The sequence below is a fragment of the Mixophyes fleayi genome, chromosome 11 (genome assembly GCF_038048845.1).
Source record: "Mixophyes fleayi isolate aMixFle1 chromosome 11, aMixFle1.hap1, whole genome shotgun sequence".
Lineage (NCBI taxonomy): Eukaryota > Metazoa > Chordata > Amphibia > Anura > Limnodynastidae > Mixophyes > Mixophyes fleayi.
Window position 1 is genome coordinate 84,800,044 of NC_134412.1, and position 19,320 is coordinate 84,819,363.

The following is a 19,320-nucleotide window of genomic DNA, read 5'->3' on the forward strand; positions in this document are numbered from 1 at the left end:
GCATCCAGACATCGCAGGAAAAGTAACCCACCACTCCCCCCCCCTTGTACTACACAAGCATGCAAGAGACTCCCAACAACTTCCTAAAAAGTCCAAAAATCCTTCACAACTACAACTCCACCCATCCTCACCTACAGACACACTATATATATATATATATATATATATATATATATATATATATATATATATATATATATATATTACACCAAATTGCATGAGCATGTGTGTCTGGAGGTAATTGTGTGCACTAGTCCTTGCAGCAGCATGTAACATTTCGTTACTTTGTGAACCCTTCTATGTCTGGGACATTAACCTTTTCCCTGCCAGATTCACTTACGATTTCCTATTGAATAATGCATGTACTGCTACAGTGTAAAATAAAAGAATAACTGGCTGTTGCTTCACAATTAGTTATTCCTGAAAGGTTGCACCAGGACTAAATAGAACGAGGGTACTCTCGTTGTACGCATGGACAATATAGATAATGGTTTGTAATCTAGGTACCTGGCACAGAAGACCACCATTTGGAAGTCAGTGTAGTTGACGTTAATTAGTATGAGAGGATACATAGGAGCTGGTATTCGTTTCCTAATAGAGAACTTTGCAACGTGATGAGATTGGATACCTGTACTCCAGACCCTTCTCTTGTGGTTACAGCGCCCCCTCCTCTATCACAGCTTGGAATCAGCTACAAAAATTAGTAGCTGGGGATAGCAGCCTATATAGAACTTGCAGGAAGACTGCTGCTGGGCTAATGCAACTATTCAAGGCACATAGGAAATATATATATATATATATATATATATATATATATATATATATATATATATTTCATATTCCACTATGACAGTGTTGGCTAACCTGTGACACTCCAGGTGTTGTGAAACTACAAGTCCCAGCATGCTTTGCCAATATATAGCAGCTTATTGCTGGAAAGGTATGCTGGGACTTGTAGTTTCACAACACCTCGATTGTCACAGGTTAGCCAACACTTCACTATGATGTCATAATAGGGTGTTTTACTTACAATACAATAACCAAAAGGTAGGCTCTCCCATAGTTCTGTAATGGCTGCCATGCTGGGGCTTCTAGTTCCACAATAGCTCAGGTTGTCTAAAACCGGTCCTATGATAGCCCCTTAGATCCCCTGATAAAAATTAAATGATCATGTTTATACTAAACCTTCATTCATTAGTGGAGTTTTAAATACTCTTTATTAAACCAATTTACACAAACTCAAGAGATGCAACAAAATCTCCCAAAAGGAAACAAACGTCCAATCTACCTCCAATTTACTTTTTGATGTGTAATGTACAAATAGTTGAAGTTTACAACCTAAGAAAATAATCTTGAATAGTGACATGAGCAAGTCTGACAATTTTTGGTCGGAGGACGACCCCAAGCACTTGGTACTTACAGCAGATTTACGCCCACTCAGAACCAAAGCAAGCTAAAGTAAAATGGTATGTTTACAAACCTATCTAGAAGTGTCATACTACAAACTGCCACATCAAGTTGTCCTGGCCACCCAATCATTGCACAGATTTCAAGGTGTATTATATGTGTGAATGTCTGGTGAGGGGGGGGGGGCAGCCAGTGACTTTAAAATCACACCAGCACAAGAAATCTGAACCTGGACTCCTGCATACCACAGGAGCCATCTTTTTAAAATTATTTCAGGGTCCTCCTGTATTTCCCTCCCTCCCCTATGACTGAAAAAGTGCAGCAAACAACTTAAAGACTGGACCAAAGTGCATTGTAACAACAGGACAGAAGTGGATTCTTTTCCATCCAAAATGCATTTCCAGTAAGGCTTTTTGCACCATGTTGTCTATATCAGTGTTTCTTAAACCCAGTCCTCAGGGAGCCCTAACAGTGCAGGTTTTCCAGGTGACAAGTGAGATAATTATACCACCTGTGGATCTTTCAAAACGTGTCAGTCAGTAATGATTACACCTGTGCTAAAGCAATGAGATGTGGAAAACCTGCACTGTTAGGGGTCCTGAGGATTGAGTTTGGGAAATACTGACCTAGAATGTAAGAATCTGCCAGGAGACTAAACCATTGATGCTCTGACTTCACCCTTCAAAGGTGGCAACTGTGGAGTGTGATTGCAGGCATCCTATATAACACCCCTAACCTCTGAATAAATGCACAATAGCACTGGCCAATACCCGGGGTCTGGCTGGCAAATTTTAAGCTGGTTGGAACAAGACTCTGCTCAGCAGCCTATCAGAAACATTTTAAAGCAGTGTTTCCCAACCCTAGTCCTCAAGTACCCCTAACAGTGCAGGTTTTCCAGGTGACCAGTGATATAATTACACCACCTGTGGATCTGTTACAATGTGTCAGTCAGTAATGAATACACCTGTGCTCCAGCAAGGAGATATGGAAAACATGCACTGTTAGGGGTCCCTGAGGACGACACTGTTTTAAAGGAAAAAGAAAATGCAGGTGGCCCACTGATCTGGCCCAAGGCAGCCCAATATGGGCACATGCCCCCTGCCAATACCGTGCCATAGCCCAAAATATGTGATTATGGGATGTCAACCTCCAAAGCTGGAAGTTACGTTTTATACAGTTAGCTCAACATCAATCTGAACTAGATCACCCAGGATATTGAAATTACAGCAGGGAGACTGTCAGGCCAAGCCTAAGGGGCATATTCAATTCCGATCTCGATTCGTGGGATCGCGCCGGAACGGCCGCGAACGTAATCCACGGTACCGCAATAACGTGGATTTCCGTTCGCAGCCCATATGGGCTGCGTACGAAAATCCGCGTTATTGCGATACCGTATTACCGGCAGTAGTGCGCATTTTCCGCGTTACCGCGGATCGGATCGGAATTGAATATGTCCCTAAGTGTCCTCTACATGAAATGGAAATTTTGTATTGTGCCATTAAATTCCAATTAATTCCTCAGTGGCAGACCCTGGGCGGTGATCAAGCAACAGACCACATATATTTTTGGTCGCTAATGACCCATTAAAATACAATTCATTAAAATGTACTCCAGATCACATTTCCAGTGTACCCTTTATTTAGGACGTGCAACCAGACTATCATCATAAATGTAATAATTTTCACAGCAAGAATTCCAAAAGAACTTTTAGGGAGAACCTGCCCCCCCCTTACCTCACTCCAGTTAATGTGAATACACATCAAGGTCACTGAACCCTTTGTCAAGGCCATATTGGCAGTATTGAGTGTGATTGGGTAAGGTCTAGTCCCATTCACTGTGGTCCCAAATATATTTTATAATCTACTATTGGTGAAATGACTAGAGTGGCAGCGTGCATATGGAGGCCAGCTAGTTCTACTGCTCAGGAGGCCAAGTCAACACCTTGATCTCTTTGTCATGTTCCTCAAACCATTCCTGAACAACTTTTGCAGTGTGGCAGGGCGCATTATCCTGCTGAAAGAGGCCACTGACATCAGGGAATACTCTGCCATGAAGGGGTGTACTTGGTCTGCAACATTTTGGGAGGTGGTACAAGTAGCATCCACATGAATGCCAGGACCCAAGGTTTCCCAGCAGAACATTGCCCAGAGTATCACACTGCCTCTACCAGCTTGTCTTCTTCCCATAGTGCATCCTGGTGCCATCTCTTCCCCAGGTAAATGATGCACACGCACCCGGCCGTCCACATTATATAAAAGAAAATGTGATTCATCCGACCAGGCCACCTTTTTCCACTGCTCAATGGTCCAGTTGTGGCGCTCACATGCCTTTGTAGGCGCTTTCGGCGGTGGACAGATGGTCAGTACGGGCACTCTGACCTGTCTGCGACTACACAGCAAGCTGCAGTGCACTGTGTGTTCTGACACCTTTCTATCATAAAAGGAACAAACAGAAAAGTTACCCATCACACTGCTTTAACCAGCAACACATTTGCAAAGTTATGTTAAGTCATCCGCCCAGTCAAGATGCTTATGCTAATAGAGTGGTCTTAACAGTGAGTTTGTGCTGGGGGGTATTTCTCTATGTTTGTTCCTTTCAGGATAACTCCGCCCTTTCAAGCACCTGCTGTGAACCTATAAATTGATTGAGCAACTTCCACTTCTGTTTTGTACCTTTATATCATGGCCAGCATTAACTTTTTCAGCAATTTGTGCTACAGGAGCTCTTCTGTGGGATTGGACAGACAGGCTAACCTTCACTCCCCACGGGCATCAATGAGCCTTGGACGCCCATGACCCAGTTGTCGGTTCGCCGGTTGTCCTAGCTTGGACCAATTTTAGTAGAAACTAACCACTGCATACCGGGAACACCCCACAAGACCTGCCGTTTTGAAGATGCTCTGACCCAGTTGTTTAGGAATCACAATTTGGCTCTTGTCAAAGTTGCTCAGATCCCTACGTTTGCCCATTGTTCCTGCTTCCGACACATCAACTTCATTAATATTGCGACATCTACAGAGGTGTAAATCGTGTGAGCAAAAGTTTGTATCATCTCTTTTGGAGTGGATTGGGTGCATGTGCCTCTTCCGCTAATCCCTCTGCCACTTTCAGGGCAGAGTAATCATGGCAGCCTGTGTCTGTGGGTGCTGATTTTCTCTGGGACCACAAAACTCCGGAGATCTCCCATCCCAGAGACTCCATCTGAGCCTGCCATCCAAAGTACAGGTGTGCAACCAAGTGTGACCACTGTAACCAAACACAGCCACGATGATCACGAGAAGCCCACGTCCCTGTACACAATACTCTTCCCTCTTCCTAAATTAAATAGAACACATTCTGAGGATCCAAATACACAGCTTTGCTTAGCATGATTCACATTCAAAATGCAATGCGTATATATTATTGTCAGTATGTATTGCTGTAGAATATCGACATCAAGGCTGTGGCTGGTTATTTAAATGGTCAAACATATGGTCCAAAACTGACTTGGCCTGCTTCAAATCTCATTATTATAATTGGGCATTTAGGGCTAGATTTACTAAACTGCGGGTTTGGAAAAGTGGAGATGTTGCCTAAAGCAACCAATCAGATTCTACCTTTCAGTTATTTAGTGCATTCTCCAACATAATTAGAATCTGATTGGTTGCTATAGGCAACATCTCCACTTTTTCAAACCTGCAGTTTAGTAAATATACCCCTTAGTGTCTATTGCATAGTGTGCTTCATGTAACTTACATTTTCATTCGGTAATGGACCTTCATAGTTACAGTTGGATCCTTCATACCTCAGCCTGACAGCTTAAATATTTATGTGGTAGGCCTTGGATATGCTAGTGAAGAACGGAGAAAAAATATCTAAAATATTATTTTTAGTATCCATACATTCTAACATATAAAACATTCATAATAATAACATATACTAAGAATTACATACAGATCCCAAGATCAAAATGGTGCAGCTATCCATTCATACAGAAAAGAAAGATACTGAAAACTACACTACCCATACAAACATGTGAAGTAGCACTGGGTAAAAACAGATTATATTAAATTATATATAACATATAGAACATGAGATTGTACTGTGCAGGTGTTCATAACAAGAGATTAAGAACAGATACCAGGAACAGTCAGCATACAAAACAAGTGGTACTGCACAAGATCTGCGTCTCTTCCTCTCTCATCAAATCATCCCATTCCCGGTTACAGGACTTTTTTCGGGCTGCACCCACCTTGTGGAATTCCCTCCCTCGCACGGTAAGACTTTCCTCTAGTCTTCAAACCTTCAAGTGTTTTCTGAAAACCCACCTCTTCAGACAAGCTTATAATATTCCTCAACCAGCATCTTAATCTCCCTAGGTTACTCTATTACCACCCTCTGCACAGCTAACACAAGACAACAACCCTCTGACCAACATTGCCACACACACAGCCCACTCAATACTTTTACCTTTGCATTCTAGCTGGTCCATTGTGCAATATGATGTAGCACATGTCCTTGTGTTTCAAACTCCCATTGTCCCATAGATTGTAAGCTTACGAGCAGGGTCCTCTTACCTCTCTGTATGTATGTATTACCCAGTATTGTTTTATTGTTTGTTACCAATTGTAAAGCGCTACATAAATAATTGTTGATAATGTTTAGTTGGTTAGTCTTATAAAACATTGGTCTTCTCAGGGAAATCACTTTCAGACACAATCCCCTTATAAACAAGGGTTTTCCCTAATGATTGCTACTGTGCCAAACAGTGGTACAGAAACGGCTGGTAGCGTACATTTACTTTGCTAAAAGTTTCTCATCTATTGTAAATAACCGCAGCGCTATTTTATAGCTTCCTATTCATTTTCTCCCTTTGAAAGGGACCATTTTTCTTGCTAGTAAATCAAATAGAGACCCAAGCATCACAAAGGGTCTTTACATCAGGATGCAGACGTTTACTCGTATGTATATGCTCAGAGGATTGCTAAAGGGTCCTTAGTTTGGACTCAAAGCAACTGCCAATCATTAATGCGCAGCATGGTGACTCAGTGGTTAGCACTTCTGCCTCACAGCACTGGAGTCATGAGTTCAATTCCCGACCATGGCCTTATCTGTGTGGAGTTTGTATGTTCTCCCCGTGTTTGCATGGGTTTCCTCCCACACTCCAAAAACATACTGGTAGGTTAATTGGCTGCTAAGAAATTGACCTGTGTATGTTAGGGAATTTAGACTGTAAGCTTCAATGGGGCAGGGACTGATATCAGTGAGTTCTCTGTACAGCGCTGCAGAATTAGTGCCGCTATATAAATAAATAGTAATAATTGTTCAGTGGTAAATCTTCTGATTGTAATCAGCTTGGCATACATGCACTAGCTCAGCCAACTGGATTAATGGAAGATACAATGACACCCAATTCTCAGGATTTACGTCCAGATAGATCTGGCAATATCGGCAGAGATCATTGTGCGTGCAGTCAGTCGGCATTACCGTGCACCCTGGGCTTGGTCTATAAGCCTACGGAGGAACAGAGGTAATGCAGTATATAATGGCCAGTAACAACATTAAGTAGCTGACACACAGACTACAAGACCACAGCATGTTTGAAGCTTAAACACGCTAGACTCCCAACAGCTACAATTCCTGGGAATGTCAGAAAATGGCTACAAAGTGGTCCTATCAACTTGTGTGGCCAGTTTTAAATAGACATATATGTGTAAATGTTATTAGTCGCTCCTTTATATCAGGCAACTCTTCTTTTAGGTTTAGCAGTCTTAAAGTTTCAGGAGAACGCACCTTTAAATTAACATAGTATTTAGATATATCCCATTGACATTACCACCTCACAGTATCAAATTTGGGTCGGAATGATCTTTAGTTATGGCAGTAGTGATCTTGAACAAACAGGATTCATGTTGTTCACCTCTAAGAGCAAATAGGTCTATACTACCCAAAAATCCAGATCTACATTATTGGTAAAATGAAATAGATTAGGTACAACACCTCTGTCTGCAATGTTTTGTTTTTCTTTACCTATAAATCGCTTGTTGTGGATGTCTGTAAGGGAATAAGCTTACGGCGGTTTTCAGCACAAGATGTTTGCCGAGAAAAGAACTTCAAATTCAAACCACTTTCAAGCCTAAATCTCATTAGCCATGCAATGGATACGAGATATTGAATAATTCTAAATCAAAGGGGTATAAAAGCGTTCACAGAAGAAAATTGAAACATTTTCTTCCAGAGCGCTCGTTAAATTGCTTCCGGAAACAGTCCTCCAACATTTCTCATTGTGTTTATCTCGGGAATGACATGTTTTAACCTCAACAACGTTCTGGGAAAAAAGCCTCAAGCAATCCTTTATATTGCAATGCATATGTAATAAAATGGAGTCACTGATGTTCAAAGCTCAGGATTTAATCAGTCTACATTTAGCAAGTTACCCAAATCAAGGTCACTCTTCCTATTTACATAGAAATGGAACAATCGCATTCAAATAAAATATACCCGATTTCCTAGTGACGGAGATTAATGCTTACCACGCTGTGCGCCTTAATGCGGTTTTATTCTGTGTCGCAGGTTCCTGCAGTGTCTTACTGTACATTTTGGGATTCACAATGAAGTTCCATCAGAAAGTCAATTAGATTTTAGAGACTGGTAAAGATGTTTAATTCAAAAGACTACAAGATAGCCTCTGCTTACACATACCGACCAACATGAGAATAAAAAAAAACACGCGCACGCTTCCGATACTATGCCCGTTTTGGACGCTGTATACTGTTCAGCACTGGCTGTATACTGTTCAGCACTGCAGATTTTAGGATTGTATAAATTATGAAGTACTGAAAAGGTGGATCTACTGCCCAATTTAAAAAACACTTTAGATACATGCATAAAACATTCTCTGCAGAGAACACTGGCTTTACGATTACAGATTGGGATAGTTTCTATAGCCCAGAATACCAATATCGCACTACATCACCCTCTCCGAGTAAAGTGTACAGAAATGGTTGTCTCCAAGTCGAAGGCTGGGTACACACTACAGTATTATCAGCCGATTAATCAGGCCAAACGATAACCGCCCGTTCGGCTCAATACTGCATTAGTGTGTACGCTTAAACTATGAATGATTATTGTCCCAAAGCTCATCGTATCGTTTCATTTGATTTCTAAATCAAACTAAAAATCTCGTTCAACGATGGAACGATGTCGTTCCAATTCTGCAGTGTGTAAGTACTCAGGACCGGCAGTGTCCATAGATCTCTATGGAGTGCGCAGAGTCACCATCTTTTCATCCGATGGTTATGACAGATGAAGAGCACAGATCTGACGGCAAAACTTGTAAAACGTGTTTAGTGTCTACACAGGAATAAGCATTCTGTAGTTAAGGATACCACATCGAAATTTTGTGGTGTGTACCCATCCTAACAAAAGAAAATTTTCCTTATTGTGTACTAACTCACAATAGATACAAGGGTTCCCACAACCCCTTATAGTGATATTAACCTGTAATAAAAACCAGTTACCTGGAAGGGCAGACATGTTTTCTCACTGTAGAGTACATTCCTCTGCAGGTATTCTTGAAAATTTTTATCTTAGTCCATGACTAAAGCAGATTTATCAACAATTTGAAGATCACCTATACACTAAAGGAAAACATCCATATCAATTTCAGTTAATATAACAACTGATCATATGCAAAACTGTGGCTTGAACATTACAAAACATGTGTTTTATTATTTTATACACAGAAATCTCAGACACCCTTCCCTTCAAAATCAGCACAACAGAGTGCGTTCACGTGCACACTCATAAGGACTTAATAAACGCATCTCAGCCAGCAGCAGGGATGATCGCCTAGACTAACTTGCAATGATAGATGGCAGCTGAATTTGCATCCCACATTGATATTGGTTGAAACACTATTAATAATTACTGTATTTCAGCCTTAAAGCAGTTGTACAGCCGAGCAAGCCACTGGTCTTGAGGTTTCAGGAGGCAGAGAGGGTAGGTTTCAAAGAGACGGCATTAGATTGGTTATGAACTGCTCTCGTCACAACATTGGCTCCTGGAATATTTCCATCAATGCTGCTCTGTTGTGCTGTAGTGGTCAAGCATATATTTAAGCAATATTTCTGAATAAAAGCACCCCAATTTGCTGCAAGCCATGACCATTTACAGTCTGGATCCTAGCTGTTGGTCAGGCCAGTAATATTCAATAACACCTTTTAATGTCTGTTCCTTTTTGTATGCAGCCATTTGTAGTGCTTTTAATCAGTGCAAAAACTTCTACCTGGTTAGAACTACAAATTATGTAGGTCATTTATAAAAAAATAAAATGGGTAGTAAAGAAAGTATAGAGCACATTGACATTTATTATGGTGTCCTCAAATATTTTTTCTTCCCACTTTTATGTAATATCCTGCATGCTGATTAAAAAAAGAAAGAAAAGAAAAACCAAGTATAAAAAAAAAAAAAAAAAAAAAAAAAAATTTAAAAAGGAAAAGTCTAGGTGTTGCCCATAGCAACCATATTCTAGCTATCATTTATCTAGTACACTAGACAAAGCAAAAATATGATTGGTTGTTATGGCCAACACCCCCACTTCCTTTATAGACGCTTAAGTGATTTTAAACTTAATAAAAGGATCACACAATTCAAACAAGGCCTAGTCAAACATAACAGGTGAATGCAAACATGGCAACAGTTAAAAAGATCAGTGATCATAATTTATTGGGACCTTTATAGACCAAATCAATAATTAAGAGTATGACTCTTCTTGCCTCAGTGATGTCGCTAGTTCCTAGTACAGGCCTGGCCAACCTGCAGCTCTATGGGTGCCTTGCCAGACAATAGCTAGCAGGGTATGCTGAGACTTGTAGTTTCACCACACCTGGAGAGCCAGAGGTTGTCCAGACCTGTCCTAGTGAATCGATGGGCATCATATTGACGCAGAATACAGTGTGGCAGCTTCCACTGAGTACTTTGAGGAGTATCACCTAATACTGAAAGAAAGCTGCGAGAGAGAGTACCGAAACAATCCAATGTGTTTACATCTTTATTTTGAGTAATACAAAAGTCATCCAGATCCCACAATTTAATCTTCATCTTCTTCCTCCTCCTCATCTTGGTTGATCTGGAAGTATCTTAACTCGTAGCTTTCCTTACTGTTAGCAACCACACGAAGCCAGTCACGCAGGTTATTTTTCTTCAGATATTTCTTAGTCAGATATTTCAAGTACCTGTAAGAAAACCAGATTCAAAACATTACCTCTAAACTGCTCAAATGCTTCAATTCTTTATATGTACATAACAGTAAGGTTTGTGAGACAGGAGAAATACAGGATCTAAACACAGAATGGTCTGAACCTAATACAACTATCAAACCCGCATTCGGATGAACAGCCACGATATAGACACATTCTCCTATTTTTCCCATGTAGGTATTCATTAGCAGTAGGTACCAAAATAAAACACACTTTCACAAATGTTCCATTTCAGGGATTTATTTATAACACATGGGCAATTGGAGAATCAGAAACCAACATGTAATCAGCTGTGTCACTATCTTCTAATGGGCCAAACTCTGCACCTGAGCTGTCCTGCACTGTCCCCATTGTCAGACAAGGAAGGTCTTTCATATGCTGCTTAGCTATACACTCAGTTTTTTATAATATGCCACACCTATTACTTAGCAAACACCAACATTACACATATAGCCTCTTTTTTAAACCATATGAAACTACGTAACTCCCAATAACCATTTGCTAATTCCCCCAAACACTTAGAATTAAAACAATAACCCAGTTCAAAAAAACGAACCCATAAAACATATAATCTTTCACTCTCCAAACACCAAGGGTGAAAACTAAATTTGACTGTCACAGCATTCTGAAAAATACTGCCATAATACAAGTATAACCCATTTACAGCACGGTGGCTCAGTGGTTAGCACTTCTGCCTCACAGCACTGAGGCCATGAGTTTGATTCCCAAAGATAGCCTTGTGTGTGTGGAGTTTATGTATGGGTTTCCTCCCACACTCCAAAAACATACTAGTAGGTTAATTGGCTGCTATCAAAATTGACCCTAGTCTCTCTCAAGAGTGTGTATGTTAGGGAACTTAGACTGTAAGCTCCAAAGGGCCAGGAACTGATGAGTGTGTGAATTCTCTGTGAAATTAGCAGCGCTATATAAATAGCTGATGAAGTTCTTCTGTACAAGAGGTTTTGTTAAAGCAATTTATACAGTACAACACTTTTCCAAAACACCCATGTTGAAATAAGTAATGACCGTTAAGGAAAACTAATGTTTGCTGTACACCATTGGATTTTAAATGCTTTTGAAGATCTTTGTAACAACTCTACCCTTTTCTTTTACTGCTTCTCATCAAAGCAGGAAGCCACTCCAGTTAAATTTCATTATTTTCGATAGACTACATAGGAAACAACTGCTGCCAGTGCATGATAAAACATGTTGCTTTTAACCTTTTAAATGCAGAATACAGATTACGGTTTGTATTGGTGCCAACTACACCTCTGAAAGTGACCACTGAGCTCCTGAGAATCAGACAGATGTGAATCAACAACGTCTCGTCAGTCATGAGGACATTAAGTAAATACATTGACCAAAAACATTGCTACAACAGCAGTTTATATATATATATATATATATATATATATACACACACTATTACAAAATGGGTAGTTTCTTAATGGAGAAATGTTTTTCAGTAGTGCACAGTATTACAGAATAAATATCTATATATCCATTTATATCTATTGTAATAACTACAGAAATTTTCCCCTTTAAGAAAATATACCCATTCTGTATTAGAGCTTATCTATTGATATTTCCAGAGAACTTTCAGTTTAAAGAGAACCCATCACTCATTTATAATAGTAAACTAAACCCTTACAAAACAATTGATACTGAACAATGAATATTCTATGGGGCACATCACTGGAGCCAATGGTGTGGATGAACCTTATGACCCGATTTATACAGGGCGTATTGTGCAATAGAACAGGTTGTGCGAGGGAAATAAAGAGAGTATAACTGGTTCTGACACCAGCACAGGGAGAGTTCATAAAGGCTGTATGGACAGAACCAATAGGAGGTGCAGAGCATAAAACAATTTCTAGAGAGAACTGTTTAGTGTAAACTCTTTAAAACAGGAAATAACAGAGATAGCAGCGTTTTGCTCAGGATTTATTTATTTACTTCCATACTGTGGAGTAAATAAAACCACAGAGGGGACATAAAATACATCAAAATATGTGTCAAATATGGGACAAAATAACCACGATTTATACTTCTATTACCAAACTAAATGATCTACATTAAACACATACAGCTTCCTGTCTGCTCTATTCATATCCAGATAGATGAAGGGTTGTGCAGTGTAACAGAACTACTATACAAGGTGAAAGCTTCATACATCTGACTGATTGTACAGGGCATTTCTGATGCTGCAAACCAGAGTCAAGCACAGATCAGGTCCGCAAATAAATGACTTAAATAGAAATCAAAGCAACAACAGTCAGTATCCCACACTGTATTCAGGAAAGCCGAAAGAGGGGAGAAAAAAAATGTATTTTATTCCAATTAATTTATGGAAAAAGAAAGGTAATCTAAATAAAAAGCCATTTAAGCAGGTCAACAAACACAGAACATGACAGATGTCTTCATGCATTAACCTGACGCAGCCGTCTCATTCAGTGTGCGCCAAGAGCCAACCCATGCATAACATAGGATGGCTCATGTAACATCAGTGAACGGAACACAGAACACTAAGATAAGACTCACTCACCTCTTAGAAAACGGCACTTCTGAAGTCACAGTGATTTTACTCTTGCTTCGTTCGATAGTGACAGCGCCACCACCCAGGTTGCCAACTTTTCCATTCACCTTGATTCGGTCGTGCAAGAACTGCTCCTGTAACGGGTTTGTCAATATTTAGATCTGTGAGCTTTCCAAACGTTAACTCCATATTTTAATATGTATTAAAATGTTACGGTGGTTGATAAAAAAAAATATATCATGTGCTACGAGTACGTTTCATACCTCACTGGATAGAACCAAGATATCCCCACTTGCTGCTGTGCACTAGGAGTGTGCATAAGATAAAATGAACCCAACAAATGTACGCTGGTTCCTTAAGTTGCAAATGAATTAGAAGCAACAGCTTATATATTGCCTGCAGGGGTTGTGGGAGATTTTCCCCTATAGTTTTTGGGTTGAAAACCTCTTTAGTGTTTTAACTGTATTCCAACTTCTGGTATGAACAGTACATTTGTGAATCACTGCAATACAGGTTTAACTGTGCACCCAAGTGTCAAGCATTGCCAAGAGACCAGACAGAGGACTGTTAATGAGTTGGTGGCAGAAAGGTAACAGAAAAGGAGCTTCCTGAGGTAGGAGATACGGTACCAATTAGCTGCAGCACTGTTTAATAGTCTACATCATCAAAAGTCATTGCATGCCCCTTTAAAAGTTTTTGCTGCAATAGCGATAGATGGACAGACCCTTTTCATTATCAAGGCAGGTTTACACCAAAACATGTCCGTATTGTGTGTCAGAGGGAGGGAAGCAAAGCTTTATAGTGTGGATTTAAAGATTCTTATTTGCAAATCCCAGCAATGTTTTGACACATTGTCCATGCTGTTCTACTCTGCCCCCCCCCCCCCCAGAGAATTACAGGCTGTGAGGCTACTGCAAATATGGCCCTTACTCATTCTTTAACCACAGTAGCTGGGTTTGAACCAAGTAGTGCAAATAAATAGCAACAGTGCTATATAAACTCTACTACAGAAAGTATATAGAAAACCAATAAATATAGTATTAGGGCCTTTTTGCACATATAAACACAAACTTCCTGTCCCCCCCACAAAAAAAACTCTAAAAAGTTACTTACATGTAGGCTGATGTCACACGGGACCTCAAAACATGGGTGTTCTGCAGCCAAATTTAATATTCGCTCCATTACTATCTATATAAAACTCACGGCTCCCAGAGTCGCAAGCAAAAGGCCGACTTTGGCCGTACTAACAGTAATTACATGCACCATTACCTTTCACAGAAACACAGCCAATTGAATCCCCCCTTAGTGTCTTACTCCTGGCAGGATGAGATATACCTAGGACCATAGAAGTCAACTTCTTTAAGTGCACCAATGACTTAACAATGCCATGCACAGACATGTATAGAGGGCTTATGGCCATGGCTCTATGTCTCACAATGTTATATGAGAGAATTGGAAGTTTCCTGATGAACATGTGGTTTTTTTTTTTGCTCCCAGACCATTAACGCCTGCAGCAAATTTGTTTCACTTGACAAAGTCATGAATCCTAACACAGAAAACTAAAGAAAAGAAATAATGCAATGGAGAACCAGAGAGATCCAATCTCAGATGAGCTGCAAGACGCTGAGAGCAATCTGACTTACAAAATTAGCAGCATCCATGATGCCATCTTCCACGGGGTGTGTGCAGTCCAAGGTGAACTTCAGGAGCTGCTTCTTTTTTTTGCTGCCCTTTGTTGCAGTTTTTTTCTAGGGAAACCAAGAATAACGAGTTTACAATTTGTATCCAAATACATATTCCCCAACAGAGGCCACAATATTGAGATGTAAGAACATTTCTTAATAATGCAGACAACAAAGTCTAACTGAGAAGTTATCTGCAGGTTCCGTGAGGTTTATAGCTAGGAATCCAGAATATGCAGAGTGTTTTTAAAAACTGGCAACGCATGCGGAGTTCATTCCAGCAACAAAATATTGTATATAAAAGACACCTTTAAGGAACAAGGAAAGGGGTGTATGCATTTAGCAGTATATATAGATGCAAGCAGTAAAAAAAAAATTCAGCCACCATTGCTAAATTTCTCCACTCCTGCATAAAAATGTCATTATTCATTTAAGTATTTTTCCAGAAAAAGTTATTTGCCCCAGTCAACCTATGTCATTGCTTAAAGCTCATCATTCATGCAAAAATAAGTGTTTAATTTATCCAAACCCCTAAACAACCATAATCAGACTTTTAAACTAAATAGCAATCTGTTGACACCTGCATGTGCTATTTGCTTATACAATTCATATTCTTTTTGCGTAAGTTTCAACTGATCCTAACATCTTCGCTACAACTCCACACTTATTGGTCTACCCTATTTTGTTAATGGTATGACAGCAGGGTTACAGAACAACTGTGCGCGCCAAACTTAAAGTACATGACACAAATTGTCTATGGGTGTTCAATGTAATTGAGCAAGTTGATGTAAGCTTTAAGACTATTTAGTATTAGATACAGTAACAGTCAGTTCTCTGAAAGAGTGGCCACATTACTGGCATTTACCAGAAGCATGTAAGGGAGTGACTTATTCTGAATTTTTGAAACACAAATGATACATCTATGGATATTAAAACACCAAATAACTTTATTGTAGCAATGACACCTCCCCAAACGATGAAGCTGTGGTGGGGCTATAATTAGGATCCCCAAAGTTACAAAGTAATAGGTGCATAGTGGACTGTACAGGTTATCATTGCTGGAGTCTTATCTGTGAATTTTGTGAGTATGAGAATTTCCTCTCACAGCCCAAAAACACCGGTAGGTTAATTGATTGATAACAAAAATGTGCCTTAGTGTGTGTACATGTGTGTGGTAGGGAATTTAGACTGAGCTCCAGTGGGGCCGAGACTGATGCAAATGATAGATATTCTCTATACAAAACCAGTAGGAGCAAGATATTTCTGAATCATGGGACTCCCACTGTTCTGTTAATTGCTTTAATATAAGCTTTAAATGGGGCTATACAACTGTATCAGACATGTATTTTAATCTGTTGAAACATAACACGTCTGATCAAAGATTCCTAGCTGCATATTTTTATTAGTCATACTTGAATTTAGCAACAGTCCAAAGACTTACATTTGTTTCACTGGTTTTATTGTTTGAAACCAAAAGGGGCTACAGACGCTGGTAAAGATCATTGAGTGCAGCAATCCCATGTAGGGGGACAAAATAAATTAACCTACACATTGCCTGGGGTTGAGAGACACCGAATGGGGCTGAGCGTACATAGAAATACAGCTGCAAGGGGGGGATTTAAACTTTCTATTTTAAGCTTACACCCATCCCAGGGACCGTCTTAAAGTGGTGAACTATAATCATTTGCTATTGAAATAGAGATGCCATGTCTACCCTGGGCACAGCAGATGGTGATTCTTTTATCACCCACCCCAGGAACACTGTTACAGCTTATATTCAGGAACGTAGACAGTCTGTGACTGAAACCCGTACATCCTTACTCCTCCTACTAACAATTTTTATTTTAAAGTAACACAAAATAATTTTTAATACAGACATGTGCTTGGATACACACTGAAAAAAATGATAAAAAGAATCAAATCTAAACGTTATATATTTTTAATTAAAATAAGTATTAAATTACACAAATATTACAACAGGGCCACAGCCCCTCTGCTGATACTAGACACCCTATAAAGCGCTATTCATGGGGCCTGGAAGTGTAACTAATAGGCAGACTCTAGTGGAGGACATTAATAGCAGATATTACAGGTTAATGCTCTATATATAACACTCACAGGTTAATACAATATATTATACTACGCACTGCGATAATACAGAATCACATGGCAAGAGCCCTATGGAGGCTGCTGTAGTGATAATAGCTGGATGTGTGGGGCGGAGGGTGAGGCCTGGAACACCCGGGCTCCCTCGCCCCCACACCCGGGTTTCCTGCAAGCACCCAGCGAGCCCCGGCCCCTCCCCCACCAGGGCACACACCCCGATGCCCGGGCCCCACCAGGGCACACACTCCCTCGGCTCCCCCTCTCCCCAGGCCTCTGTAGGCCGCGGCTCCTCACGCTCAGCAGGCCGCCTCCTGGCAGCACACACCCCGGGCCCAGCAGGCTTAGGCCTGCCCGGCAGCGGAGCCCGCACCGCCGGGGAGCCGCCAGGAGGGAGAGAGCCGCGGCCGGGAGCAGCCCGGAGCCCCTGGAAGAGAGAACATGAGGAGCTGATACTGACCACTGGAGCCATGGCGACCTCAGATGGCTGAAAGGAAGAAGAGGCCGGTGCGCATGCGCTATGTAACCAGCCAGGCCGGAGGCATCGAGCGCCGAGCGGAGCGATAGATCTGCACTCTGCATCCTGCCTGATCCCAGGAAGAGTTGTGTAAGTGGCTGCTCATGTTATCTATGTTTTATATATATATATATATATATATATATATATATATATATATATATATATATATATATATATGCTGTACTGTGACACTCACCTTACCTGTACTATGGGGGCATCTTGCTATATGGCACTACCTATATATTATATATCATATATATATATATATATATATATATATACATACATATATATATATATATATATATGTATATATATATATATATATATATATATGTATATATATATATATCTATATCAGGTCCTGTGACACACTCATGTTACTTGTGCTATAAGGACTTGCTATACCACACTGCCTGTATATTATATATATCATATATACACTATATGACACTGCCTGTATATTATATATATCATATATACACTATATGACACTACCTGTATATTATATACAAGTTAACCCGTGCATGATACTCATGCATTCTAGTCAAATCAAGATACTTAAGGTCTTAAAAAGGTTCTTGTCATGCATTTGGACCTCCTCAGGGGAAGAGCGTTAGTTCCCGACGCAAGCGGCCTTTTTAATGTGTGTTCATGAGGTAAAATTACCTCACGAAAATGAGTTTGACCCCTCAACTCGTAAATTTAGCCTTTACTACCCCTCCCACGGGGGGAAGGGGGGACGATGGAAGTTAACTGACTTGACTATTCTATTTTTTTTGTCAAATAATGTCAGTATACCAAATTTCAGGTCAATTGGATGAGCCCTTTCTGAGAAAATAGTTTTTTACACACACACACACACACACACACTAACGCACGCCTCTACACATGTGTGTTCATGAGGTAAAATTACCTCACAAAAATGAGTTTGAGCCCTACCAAATTTCAGCCCTTTTTGAATTTTTTTTCCCACACACACTAAGAATTTAATAGGTCAGTGTATAACTCTGCCCAGCAGGTGGCGCTGCAACTTGGGTTTTTTTTTCCACACATACAAGCTATCCACCAACCCCTTTTACTTCTCCTCCAGTTCGCTCTCATCACCTTTCTCCCCTGGACCTTTTCACTCCTCCCGCGCTCTATCTCCTCAACTGACTTCCCTCTGTGACTGAGGTCTGATTACCCTCCCGTAGGATGTAAGATCTTATGAGCAGGTCCCTCTTCCCTCCTGTCTCTATACCTCATCTTCTGCTCCAACTTCACTACAACAGCCTCGCCTGCAGTTTCTGAAGTTTTGGTATTTTTCGTTTATTGTTCTGTACTGTATCACCCTGTGTAGTCGACTGTTTGTATTGTGCACAGCGCTGTGGAAACCTAATAAATAAAGGATAAAAATAATAATACTAAAACTTTGCTGATTTTTGCTCTTTCAGTAATACTTGAAAGTGGCACATCACTCGATGCTCCAAAGGGGATCTCGTGCACAATTGAATTTAAAATACTTCTCACAGGAAGCTATTAAAACCCTGCTGACACACCTGCCAACGTTCTTGCTTGAAAAATCGGAAACAAAAAAAGTCACATCCTAGGAGTGTTGGCAAGTATGTGTTTATTTTCATTTTTATTATTTTTAAAATGCACCGTAAAACATAAATGCTTTTGTGTTCCCTTCCCCCCCCCCTTCATTTTCACATGTGTTTGATAAGAAGTTGTGATCGTAGGTTATTTATGAATGAGAGTGGCTGCTCCTATTACTTGCAGTATTAAGTCCACTATAGAAATCATTCTACAAAATAAGCAAGGTCCTCCTCTAACTCAGTGTTTCTGAATC

The 19,320-nt window shown here is 40.2% G+C and overlaps 2 protein-coding genes across 5 annotated transcripts in view; one reads left to right on the forward strand and one right to left on the reverse strand.

Annotated features, from left to right (window-relative positions):
- Positions 1-10,424: 10,424 nt before the first annotated feature.
- RPL22 (ribosomal protein L22) lies at positions 10,425-17,530 on the reverse strand. Its single transcript, XM_075190043.1, has 4 exons — positions 17,427-17,530; positions 14,825-14,929; positions 13,191-13,315; positions 10,425-10,621 (listed from the first exon to the last, which is right to left on the reverse strand). Exons 1-4 carry the CDS (start codon positions 17,436-17,438, stop codon positions 10,477-10,479), a joined length of 387 nt encoding a protein of 128 aa, XP_075046144.1. The 5' UTR covers positions 17,439-17,530; the 3' UTR covers positions 10,425-10,476.
- RNF207 (ring finger protein 207) overlaps positions 17,188-19,320 on the forward strand; it is a 46,490-nt gene continuing 44,357 nt past the window's right edge. For all 4 annotated transcript variants that reach the window (XR_012679828.1, XR_012679827.1, XM_075190039.1 and 1 more), the window contains exons 1-2: positions 17,188-17,573; positions 18,923-19,090. The gene's annotated coding sequence lies outside the window, so the exon portion shown is untranslated. The remainder of the gene's footprint in view (positions 17,574-18,922; positions 19,091-19,320) is intronic.

What these genes read in the sequence shown, in the direction of transcription:
- RPL22 (XM_075190043.1), bottom strand. An exon ending in TCATGGATGCTGCTAATTTT is followed by an intron (nt 13,316 to 14,824) that starts GTAAGTCAGATT and finishes AACCCGTTACAG; the next exon opens with GAGCAGTTCTTGCACGACCG. An exon ending in GAAGTGCCGTTTTCTAAGAG is followed by an intron (nt 10,622 to 13,190) that starts GTGAGTGAGTCT and finishes GTTTTCTTACAG; the next exon opens with GTACTTGAAATATCTGACTA.